Here is a 12,199-nt window from a genome sequence, read left to right on the forward strand (position 1 = left end):
CTTATACCATCATATCTTTGCTCCGTCATATATTGTGTGTGTAAATACACCATACAGTAATTACAGCTTCAATACGTAGCATAGACCTAAACAGAAATTGAGCATTTTAATTGAAGTCTTTGTATTTATTGCATTTGTAATAGGGTACAGGTGTTGATTTTCTGGTCACAATTTTCTGTCAGGTAGGATTTTCTATATGCAATAATTTAATTTGCCGGAAGATGTAAGCACAAACATTTTTTTTTGTAACTTTTACACACAGTGGACTCCTGAGATTATACAGAATATTCACTCTTAAAATATATTTTCTGCCTCTAGACATTTACAGTGTTAAATCATCAGAAATAACATTTCTTCAGATGCATTCCTCCAACAAAATGCCACAAACACTTTCAGAATCGGTGGCCTGGTGTGAACTCTAAACTTTGTACTGTTTAGTCTTAAATCAGTGGGCAGGTGGTCTGAGAACATTTCCTCCAATGACTGTATTTACCAAAAGCAAAGTTAGAGAAAAATGTGGCACTTCAGAGGATAAAAATAGCAAAATTATCACCACGTGTTGATCTATTTACAATCAGTAGGCTAACAAATCTGCATCTGATGAGGGCTTCATGCCAAAACATGTCAGCATATTTGTCAACCTGTTGAATGTAAATCAATTTACCCAAAAGATCAACAGGAAGTGATTCTTATGCCAGTTTTTTCCTCTGGAATGTCCTCTGTTTTTGGAGGGGAAATACAGACGTTGACATTTGACACTGATTGTTGCAGGAAAAGTTTCCTCTTACAAACTCATTTCATCCAATGATGTACCAGCCTGGAAATCAAACATTTCCACATTAACAATGATTTTTATTTTAATGTCCTCAGGTGAACTGTGCCAGGATTCAACTAGAACATCACTGTCACTCTATTTTAAATTTACATTGCACATTCAAGGAGTGTCCCTTTAGACAAAATCAAAAAAATCTACCATTTCAAGTTGACTTCCATCACTTTTACTCCAACTGCTTCAAGCTTTTTAACAAAACAAGAGTCTGTCTGCTTCAAATAGTCATTTTTTTAACGGAACATGATCCAATCAGCATAATATGCTTTTGTCATGCTAACTACGACTGTAGTTTAATATGAACAATATGAATCATAGCTTATTTAACATGAGTCCTAATAATATAACCCAAACTGCATTATGCTCTTATAGGTGACACAATTTAATGAGAAAACAGCTTGTTTCAAGACTGCATCTTCATATCAGCCTAGATATTTATTAGACTTCAGCTATGTTACATACAGTAAAAGTGTGTGCACACTTTACCTTTACAGATGGTGAAATAAATACTTCTATCACATGTTGCTTGTAGTTACCATACAGCTTAAATAGAAATGCCCTTTATGGAAGCAGGAAAACCAAAATGACCAAGAAACAAGCAGCAACTACTTCTGTAACGTGTTTCTCAGAGCATCACACAAAGTCGAGGGGATGGACAGAGCTGAACAAACTGTAGCGCTTACTGTTCTACTTTCATCAAAATATAAGCAGTGAAGCAATCAGCCAAAAGCAGCAAACTGAAAACTTACTGTAAAGACAATGTGTCACTATACACATCAGCTCAAAAGGTTAAAGGTCACCCAAATGACCTACTGTAACACACCATGCAGATTGCTCCAATTTGATTTTGAAAGGTTTTGAGATCTCAATACACGGACGATTAATTGAATTCTGTTTGTGGAGCTCAAAGCATCAAAAAAAGGACATTTTACCTGTCAGCTGATGTTAGCTTATTGCTGATATATGTTTTATATGTTGTAACAAGAAATCAGGGGTTCAGAAATGTTTGAGGTCATTTAAAAACAGAGTTGCCATTACAGGGAGTACTGTCAGATGTGTCTGCTCAGTACACATCTTATTTACAAACCTCATGGTTTTGTGATTATGATAAAAACAACAACAGGGTTCCTGCAGTTTTCACCAAATTAAATTTAAGACTTTTTATGGCCTTTTTAATACCACCTTGAACATAATTTAAAACCTGTTTTATGATCATATCGGAATAACAGAATGACGGACAATAAGGCCTACAATTAGGGGCTGCTGTGGCTCTGGAGGAAGAACGGGTGGTCCAGTGGTTCGATCCCCGGCTCCTCCAGTCCACATGTCAAAGTGTTCTTGGGCAAGATACTGAACCCAAAGTTGCTCCTGAAGGCTGTACCAAGAGTACCATCTATTGACATTTTTGTCTGTACTTCTTGGCAATAAAAATGTAGTTGATCAATTAATGTCACCTGGGCTCAAATAAAAGAAAATCGATGGATGGATTAATCAATTACAAAATAATACAAAGATTTTGTACTTCAAAACTGAGTTAATGAGCTTCCTACAGTAGTGAGCAGTAGTGACGGTGTTTACAGCTGTGATGGTGCCGACTGAATTTGAAAAGATTAAACAGCTTCCTGCAGCACAATCCACCGTCACACCAGCCTCACTTGTAGTAAAATATTCAAGACTTTTTGTCAATGAAATTCAGTTTTTTCAGAGTTCAATTCAGAGTTTTTAATACCTTCTGAGGCCTTTTATGAGAGAACTGAACTTGATGCTTTTTAAGACTTTTCAAGATATCCTGAACAAATATTGGCCAGTTTATCAATATCAGGATTATTTTAAACTCAAATGTCTAAAAAAATCCAGCATTGGTTAGGAAATGTTACTACCATCGGTGTAAGTACCATTAGGTCTGTGGGGGTGGCTGCACTCTACAGTGTTCATGGTAACAAAATTATTGTTCTTTATGAAATATATGGCACTAAAATTTTGTTCTGTCTTTGTTCATACAAACAAATCTGAACTGATTCGTTACCGTCACACACACTCACACACACACACCGTTCATTTACACCAGTCCACCGACCATGTTGTGAGAACAATCTTGCTTGCTTTGCTACGGGATCGCAGCCATTTGACTCTAGAAACTACGAAATGTAGTCATATCCTTGGGCTCTTTGCTTGGGACGCACCAGTCATCGGCCTCGTGGATCGTCTTGTAGTGTTTCCAGGCTGACTTGTTGTACACCGGGAGCCTCTCGATGGACTCTGTTGAAAGTGCCTAACAGGTGATTGAGAGAAGACCAGTCATTATGCATCAATGCTCCTTAGCTTGTATAAAAAGACACACATATACACACAACTCATTTACCCGAATGTAGATCACTGCATCGGTTCCGTAACCCTCCAGAGAGTACAGCTTCAGGTCCCCTTGAAAGTACCGGGCATAAAGGCGTGAAATGGGTAGACCGTACCCGTAACCAGCCTGGGAAAAAATATATAAATAATAAATAACTGAGCAATGTTTTGGTATAAAGCAAAACTTCTACAATCAAATGTGTTGGAGTAAAGATGGTGAAGTCAGTGAAGAAATGTAACAATCATGTTAAAAGCTCAGAAAAAAAGCTAGTAAGTGGACCTTGAGTGGGATTTATTTGTCTGTTTCAAAGTGAAGAATCAACTTTTAAGCCAACTTGGACGAAAAAGTCCTAAAAGTGCTATGAATGATGAACTAGTGTCAACAGATCCATCTCCATGACAACTGAACAAACTAGGGCTGCGACCAACGATTATTTTCATTATCAATTAATCTGGCAATTATTTTCTCAACTAATCAATTAGTCGTTTTGTCTTTAAAATGTCAGAAAATTGTTAAAAAATGCCCGTGATAATTTCCCAGAGTCCACGGTGACATCTTCATATGTGTCCAAAACTGAAGATATTCAGTTTAATATCATTTTAGAGAAAGAAAAGCATCAAAGAATCATTTATGAGAAGCTGAAACCAGCTAATTTTTGGATTTTTTTCATAAAAAAATTACTAAAACGATTATTTGATTATCAAAAAAGTTGCTGATTAATTTTTTGTCAACTAACCCTTGTAGCTCGAGAAGAAACATTCGTTGTGAAGACTGTGTGACACGGTTGAAAGCTCTGGCAAAAGCTAGTGAGAGGACCTTGAGTTGAGTCTGTTTTGTACAAATTGTACAATGATTTCAGTAAGAGGACAGATTAAGATTTGAAAAAAAAAAAAAAAAAAAAAAAAAAAGATTTTGATTACAGCCTTTGTTCTTACAGCTTGTGGTGTGATTGAAATCAATACGACAATAAGAAGAATATTGATCAGATTTTGACATATATTTAGCAGATCTTTACAGAATCACATTGAAAATAATCAAATTTATGTTCAGACTAGTGATGTTTCGCTCTAAACAGATTATTCCACAGTGTCACAGCAGGATGTTTTGATACCATGGCAACAATCTGCCACGACATCTACAACAGTGATCAGATTTAATAGTATAGACGTTATTGAACAAATTAACAATAACAAAAAACAGTGAGACCATTTACATTCTGACTAACTGTTTCATCTTAATCTCTTTATCTGTCCATATAAATGCTATGTCATGAGTTGGCCAGCAGATGTCGCTAGTTTGACTATCAAATGCTTCGAAACAGTGAACCATTTTCAATTAAATTGCTTCATATTGATTCAGTTATTCAGAAAGTTTGATTTCCTGCATCACAAGTTCAGATAAAACTCTACAAATGCTCTCATGTAAAAAACAAAACAAAAAAAAGATTCATTTATTTTGTTACTTTTTAAAATCACAATTCGGTTGGAATCAATTTGGACATTTTGTAAAATGATAAAACAATGTGATCATAATGATTTGTTTCCAACAAAAGACAATAATACTGAATTGCTCAGTAATATAATATAAATACACACATGTCGTTTCTGACTTGTGTCCAAATCTTAAAGTTTCATCAGCTTTAGAAAACAGAAGTGACTGACCAGTTCAACAGCCCAGAACATCAATTTGTCTTAATTCACCGCCGTTGAGTTTACGAGTCGGCTAATGACATAAAATAAGCAAAACAAGCACACGAATGACAGAATTCTCCGGAACAAAGATCCTGTATCCTGGTTAACGAGGGACTTTGCAACACTGACTACTGATTAATAGATCAATACAATCTTACCAACAGTCTGATATGTTTGAGGCCAAGATACGAATGTCTGAAGTAGTGAGTGTTTACTGCATAAAGCGATTTTAAAAAGTATAAGATTATAGTCTGTGCTTCTGTAGCATTTCAAGACCTTGATGGTGCAAAGTACACATCTGATAGTCAAGAGCAAAGTGTGAAAAGTGGGCTCACTGTGGGCTCACATCCACCCACAGTCGTTCATACACTGTTAACTTGATATCAGGATTACTAACCAGAGGAGCGGCACGTGACCCGTCGATGCTCGGCCGAGGAGCAGTGGAGTACGTGTAGGTAAACAGCCTGTCAATCTTACGCAGCGGCACGCCTCCTCCGCGATCACTCACCTGCAAAAGAGTTTATTGTATCAACACTGTCCTTATCCAGCAACCTCATCTTCAAGAATCCAGCTGATTGCCGAGAGCGATACATACAAATCACAAAAAAATATGTCGCTTTAACATTTCTAGACTTCACTTTACAACTGGACAGCAGTAAAAACAAAAAAAAAAAGAATAAATTAGTCATAAATTCAGCAGATCAGACGGAGCTGTAGCAGCACAACTGCACCTTGACGGTGAGATCTTCAGTTCCTAGAGCGACCTGTGCGTGGATAGAAGGATACTCCATGGAGTCGCCATATAACTCCATGGTGGCTCGCATGGCGTTCTACACAAAAGATAAAGCACACAAGAGTTTCTCCAGATGTTTAACACAAGAGAAAGACGTCATGTGCAAGATTAAAACTGTTGTGTAGCAGCCGTCCGAACCCAAACGACCTCACAACGTGTTTAAGGGGAAAAGATTGAAAAGCAAATCCTACCTTAAAAAGTTCAAACACCATGTGATACAAATGAGATGGAACGTAGACCATCGTGATGGGCTTTTCTACCTCTTTTACTGTCAGGACAAACAGATAATTAAAGATTAGACTGATATGTTTGAATCAAACAACCGATCTGTATTAATTAAAGAATATATATGTCACTAAATATTTTTTCCTGACTAATATCCAAACAAATTACCGTTGAATTCATCCAGTATGAGATCAGGAGAGTTCATGTAATACCTGTCACAGAGGTTTCTTGCATTTTCGTAGGCATCTACAGGGAAGAGGGTTTGTTTACAGGAAAGATCACATGAAAACTTGAATGACAGCATATTTGATCACCGAGTCACAGCAGGTTCCTAATAAAACTGTGTTCCTCACCTCTGATCACATCACTGACGCGACAGTTCGGATCAATACTGCCGATCTGTTTGGGATGTGCTGGATTCACCTTCACCTTCCCACCAAAGAGGAGAGCTTGAATAAAACACAGGGATGTGATTATGCACTGCAGTATGAAGTGATTATTATTATAAAAAGGAAAATACACCTGAAATAGACTAGATTTAAAAAAAAAAAAAACTTTTTAAATGCAGTTAACCACTTGTTATTTTTATTAACTTTTTTAATCTGCTTGTTACTTAGACCTATTATCTGCATTTTTTCTATTCAATCTATTATTTTTTACTGTTTGGTGTGTTTTTGTTGTCATCATTATTATATTATTATTATAATTTTATTGATTCTTTGTGCTCACTGTCTGGGAGAGCCGGAAACCTGCTGAAAAAGCTTTCTTTATATCCGACTTGGCTGACAGCGTGTTTTTTTTTTTTTTTTTAAACATGATTCTGCTGTTTTTCTGCCAGAAGTAAACTAATCCACTGAATGAAGTGAATCCAAAAGATAGACTGTAAAAGTAATGCAGAGACATATTTTTCATGAGCAAAAGAATATTTGTGGTATTATCTTTCACAGTGTAAATCTAAGCAGGTTGACTTATCCTTTACGCATGAATTAGCAACTCGTTCAGTCATACTGTGGGTGTGGATAACGTGCAAGTCATTTCAAAAACAAACATGGCAACGCCAGAAAATGACTTCAGGTCTGGTGGTTTGTTTGCTGCTGGCATGCTGTGGCAGGAAACGACTTTACGTCATTGATAAAACATTATAAAATCTACGACTAATAAAAGAAAGAGATCATATTTCATTACGTGGAAGTTAATCTACTCACTGTGCTGGTTGAGCAGCATCCTGATGGATATCCTGCTCATGTAGAAACGATCCAGAAAATACTGAAGGTTTTGACTGACGACCGGGTCGGTGCCGTAAGCCTCCTTGTACTCCACAACTCCCTGAGCCATGGTCGGAATGACATCATTGTGTCGATTTCGGATTTTTATCACCGCGTCTGTGAAACTATAATAAAGACGTTTCGTAAGGGTTAGACAAGCTTTAGAGTTGAATAGAAGAAATAAAACAATATTGTGTGTGTTTCTTTTAACTTACTCATATGTGACTTTCTCATCATCTGCATTTTTGTCTCTGAACTCAAGAATCTCCTGAAGACTTTGCATATACCTGCATATGAAGAAAACACATTACTGTCTATTTTATATGCAGGCGGATCTGAGAGATGATGGAGGGAAAAAGAAGAGAACGAAAACCTGCGTACCAGCTCTGGACCAGCCGGACTGACGGAGTCCTGAGCAGGTTGTCTGGCAACAAATTGATCTCTTTCATGATGTTTGCCAACCGCACAGGTAACTCCTGTCTGAGGAAGGCGAATGATGTTTTCTCACATGCATTTTCTGAACCTGGAGGGAAATAATATGAGAAATCTGTGGTATTATTATTATTTCAAAAGATCAGTATGGATAGATAAATACTTTATTAACCCCAAAGAGAAATTAAAATGTTTCAGCAGCCAACAATGAGGTAAAAAACAAACAAACAATGAGGTAAGAAAGGTAAAAGAAACAAATGCAATTAAAGGCTGAATTATATGTAACTACATGAACTAACTCGTATATAAAAACTTAATAGAGCAGAAAGAATAGCATAGTCAGGTGGATATCGCTATGGTAATAAGGTGCAGGATTGTCTCTTGATGTAAGAATTAAGTGACTAAATATTGATACCTGAATAATCTACACAATACATATGATAACAGCAGCAGCATATATCGAAAATATGAATCTGAAATACAACAGATGTTGTGGACAATTTAATAAAGTAAAATAAAAGTCCAGGTGAGCAGTCTGTCTTCACAGAAAGTAAACCTTTCAACAAAAAAAAAATGCCTGCCAACATTTTATCATCATACAATTATGGCCATTGTGTGCTTCACTGCAATATTGGATTTTTATGATCTGAAGAAGTGTGGTCTGTCCCTTTTTGGGGACAAATTTCAAATTTAGGACCAGTTACTTGAGGACAGACAGATAATCCAACTGGGGACAAAAGCCGAGTTCCCAATCAGGAAAAAGCTGATTTTTGGGTCAGTGGTTAGGAAAGTAGTGGTTATGGTTGAGGTAAGTCTCCGGGACATTAATGTAAGTCTAAGTAATGTCCCTAAAAGTGACCATGAGCTCATATGTGTTTGTGTGTGTGTTGTGTCACCTCTTACCGAAATCCAGAAATTGCTTCATTGAAAGAGGGGATGGCGAAAATTTAGAATAATAGTCTATGTCCTTTCCAATGGACACGCTGCTCCTCAAAAATCTTAAAATCCTCATTGTGGCCGCCGGTCCTCCGCTGACTGTAATTATTAAATGTGATTACAGCTCCTTAATCTGTGTTGACATTAGCTCTAATGCTAACTTCAGCAGCTCGCAGAGACACTGCTGGGATTAACATCCTGGTATCAAGCGGTTTGAAGAAATATGGGCATCCATGGGCATCGCTACAGTAAAAATATGTCTGTTAAATGGTCCCTTATCTCAATTGCTCAACCCTTGCAGGCAGAAATGTCAACATGTCGAGAAGGCTGTCCGGACAGGCAGCTAGTCCGCCCAAAGAGTCACGGCGCTGTCAAGATAGTAGCCTTCCACTTTGTTTAAATACTTTTTTGAAAACTTTATTGACAAATGTTTCCTTTTTATATTCGCTATAACTACAGTGTTAAACTGTGAAATTTGACGGCTATATGACACAAAACAAGTACAGTCGAGAAAAAAAGAGAGAAAAACATGATGGCATTTCAAACGTTTATAAAGACAACTGTCGGTAAGTTGTGTATTTAAATTTCACAGTCTTTAAGAAAAACTGTAAGGCGAATGACATTTGTGAATAAAAATCTACATGTAGGAACTATTACAATTTTCCTTTATTGGTATATTATACGATTGTGCTCATTTGTTTTAGTGTAAGCTTTCTTTCTTTAGCTTACACCGGTTATAGGCCGTTTAAAACTGTTTATATTCGATATCGAAATCAGTACCAAACAATATTAACACTGTTTAACATCAAATAGACCGTCATTTATTCATTTCTTTTTACGCTTAACAGTCGTTGATTTGATTTCTCTTCGTAAACTAGGTACTCTTTGAAAGATTTTTCGTCATCTTTCCCTGATGCGTGTTTCTCAGGTAACGAGCTGTACCAATGAAATTTAAGCTTGGGTCTACACAGGTCACGTGGTTGGTGGTTGGATCTGTCAATCATACTAAGAGAGGCGGGACTTGTGTGCAAATGCGGCTGACAGGCAAAACTCAGGGCACAGAACACCAAAAACAGTTGGTCCTCACTGCCGTCATTTCCTTTAGTGAGCTACACAGACGCCTGATTAAAGAAACGTCGAGGCTCTGAACCACGTTTCCGTGAGGGATGTGTTGTTAGTTTTTGGTCGCCGTCACGTTCAAGGTAACGTTAACTAAACCTGTGGCAGACTTTATCACCCGTTAACGTGTCGAGCGTCATCGTTGGACTTAAGTTTCCTCCAGTAACTTCCGTTGAACCAGCTCGTATCTGTGACCCGCCAAAAGCTACAGCGTAGGAAGTGACCATTTTGTAGGTTAGCTGTTAGTCGGTAACGTTAACAGCTCAATCTGGGAAACGAGGATGAGTGGCGGATTCAACTTTGGGCAGGCCCCCACGGGCTTCACTTTCGGAGCTCAAAAGACCGCCGCCGCAGCTACGGGCACCGGCTTTGGTATGACAGGCTCCACACCTGCACCCTCCGGAGGGGGCTTCACCTTCGGGACTCCTATCGCGGCCAATACCAATCCTACCGGCGGGTTTAGCTTTGGTACCCCTGCCAAGAGCACTGCAGCCGCTGGAGGTCTCTCCTTTGGGACCCCCGCTAACACATTTGGGCTGGGTGCAGCTCCTCAAACCACCACAGCAGCAGCAGGGCTGACGTTAGGCTCCGCAACAGCGCCAGCGGCGGGGTCAGGGTTCACCCTGGGCCAGGGTTTGTCTGCGCAACCCACTGCGGCCGCTCCTGCAGGAGGGGGCTTCAGCTTTGGCGCTGCCGCTCCAGCTCAGACCCAACCAGCACCACAACCAGCGGCAGCGGCGGCGGCAGCAGCAGCAGCAGCAGCAGCAACAACAGCAGCAGCAGCAGCAGCAGCGACCACATCAGGTGGCCTCTCATTTGGAGGGTTCAGCTTTGGAGCTACCAAAGTCCAGACGACAACAGCTGCAGCCACTGCTGCTCCCACAGGGGGAGGCTTCTCCTTTGGCAGCAGCGCTCCCTCCAACCTCACCCTGGGTATCCAGCCTCAGCCTCAGGCCCAGGCCCAGCCCCAGCCCCAGCCAGCCTCCACCGCCGCAGCCACAACAGGACAGGGTGGAGGATTTACCTTTGGGATTAAGCCCTCATCAACCCCAGCTCCCCCAGCATCAACCCAGGCAGCCCCACCTTCAGGCCCCTCACTCTTCTCTGCTCCTGTCTCTACAGCACCTGCTGCTGCTGCTGCTGCTCCTATTGCTGCTGCCCCAGCATCAGCCACAGGGTTTACATTGGGTGTTGCTCCAACTTCAACAGCAACCCCCGCTGCTGCAACAAGCACAGCAGCCAGTGGTCTGTCTTTTATGCTCAAACCTCTGGGGGCAGCCACCACTATCTCCACCTCTGTTCCAGCCTCAACTGCAGCTGCCACGACAGGCGCTGCTACCAGCTTTTCACTGGGGCTCAAACCTGCATCCGGCACAAGTACCACAACACTCTCTACAGCCTCCGCAATCACTACAACCGCTGCTCCTCCAGTAATGACCTACGCCCAGCTAGAAGGTCTCATAAACAAGTGGAGTCTTGAGCTTGAGGATCAAGAGAGACATTTCCTACAGCAGGCGACTCAGGTGAACGCCTGGGACCGCATGCTGGTGGAGAATGGCGAGAAGATCACAGCGCTGCATAAAGAGATGGAGAAGGTGAAGCTGGACCAGAGGAGGCTAAACCAGGAGCTGGATTTCATCCTGTCCCAACAGAAGGAGCTGGAGGACTTGCTCTGCCCGCTTGAGGAGTCCGTTAAGGAGCAGAGTGGAACCATCTACATGCAGAACGCCGATGAGGAACGTGAGAGAACGTACAAGCTCGCTGAGAACGTGGATGCTCAGCTTAAGAGGATGTCACAGGACCTGAAGGAGATCATCGAGCACCTGAACACATCCAGTGGCCCCGCAGACACCAGTGACCCAGTAAGACGAGACAAAATATCAGTTAAACCTGCCTCGACAAAGTTTAGTGCTTTGACATTTATTGTCACCATTTAAACTAACATCTGTGTTTCTTCTCTCTCTCCTTTAGCTTCAGCAGATCTGCAAAATTCTTAACGCCCACATGGATTCACTTCAGTGGGTTGATCAGAATTCAGTTCTTCTGCAGAGACGAGTGGAGGAAGTGTCCAAACTGTGTGACAACCAGCGCAAGGAGCAGGAGAAAACCTTTCGTTTAACATTTGACTAATCCACAATAAACATGCTGATATGTATATTCTCCTAATGCTAATACTGAAATATTTGTTTTGGCAGTAGTCATAAACAGGGATGCCTTTTGAGGGGTCATTATTATATGAATGTACAACCAAAGCATTCATCACTATTCCTGTTAAAACCTGCTTTTTCTCTCAGCTGTTTGGGTTGCATAAAAAAATGAATATTTTTCAATGCAATAGCTTTTATATAGAGTTGTGAAAATGATCATCTGTTTTCATGTAAATGCTTGTTCTAAATAGTGTGATTAAATAAATCTTTGGATTAATGATGTGCCTTATGGGTCCGTAAAGCAACACAAGAACCGCTGCCAGTTATTTCAGTGGTAATGTTTTAGTCAAAGGTAAACTTTGGTTCACAGATTTTGTCACTTATTGTATATTTAAGCTTAATATTCAATTAT

At 40.0% G+C, this 12,199-nt stretch overlaps 2 protein-coding genes across 2 annotated transcripts; one reads left to right on the forward strand and one right to left on the reverse strand.

Annotated features, from left to right (window-relative positions):
- Positions 1–1,227: 1,227 nt before the first annotated feature.
- pdk1 (pyruvate dehydrogenase kinase, isozyme 1) lies at positions 1,228–9,094 on the reverse strand. Its single transcript, XM_044365659.1, has 11 exons — positions 8,489–9,094; positions 7,535–7,676; positions 7,369–7,440; positions 7,094–7,278; positions 6,242–6,337; positions 6,057–6,134; positions 5,855–5,931; positions 5,602–5,700; positions 5,268–5,378; positions 3,192–3,305; positions 1,228–3,101 (listed from the first exon to the last, which is right to left on the reverse strand). The coding sequence occupies exons 1-11, from the start codon at positions 8,595–8,597 to the stop codon at positions 2,961–2,963; spliced, it is 1,224 nt and encodes a 407-aa protein (XP_044221594.1). The 5' UTR covers positions 8,598–9,094; the 3' UTR covers positions 1,228–2,960.
- Positions 9,095–9,582: 488 nt separating this feature from the next.
- Positions 9,583–12,065, forward strand: nup62l (nucleoporin 62 like). Its single transcript, XM_044365658.1, has 2 exons — positions 9,583–11,502; positions 11,612–12,065. The coding sequence occupies exons 1-2, from the start codon at positions 9,922–9,924 to the stop codon at positions 11,768–11,770; spliced, it is 1,740 nt and encodes a 579-aa protein (XP_044221593.1). The 5' UTR covers positions 9,583–9,921; the 3' UTR covers positions 11,771–12,065.
- The last annotated feature ends 134 nt before the right edge of the window (positions 12,066–12,199 follow it).

The sequence above is a fragment of the Thunnus albacares genome, chromosome 11 (genome assembly GCF_914725855.1).
Source record: "Thunnus albacares chromosome 11, fThuAlb1.1, whole genome shotgun sequence".
NCBI classification, from domain to species: Eukaryota; Metazoa; Chordata; class Actinopteri; order Scombriformes; family Scombridae; genus Thunnus; species Thunnus albacares.

Coding starts and splice junctions, on each gene's coding strand:
- pdk1 (XM_044365659.1), bottom strand. CDS start 8,597: ATGAGGATTTTAAGATTTTTGAGGAGCAGCGTGTCCATTGGAAAGGAC. Junction 6,338..7,093: donor GATGCTGCTCAACCAGCACA/GTGAGTAGATTA, acceptor GTTTTATTCAAG/CTCTCCTCTTTGGTGGGAAG. Junction 3,306..5,267: donor GGTCACGTGCCGCTCCTCTG/GTTAGTAATCCT, acceptor ATTTTTTCCCAG/GCTGGTTACGGGTACGGTCT.
- nup62l (XM_044365658.1), top strand. CDS start 9,922: ATGAGTGGCGGATTCAACTTTGGGCAGGCCCCCACGGGCTTCACTTTC. Junction 11,503..11,611: donor CCGCAGACACCAGTGACCCA/GTAAGACGAGAC, acceptor TCTCTCCTTTAG/CTTCAGCAGATCTGCAAAAT.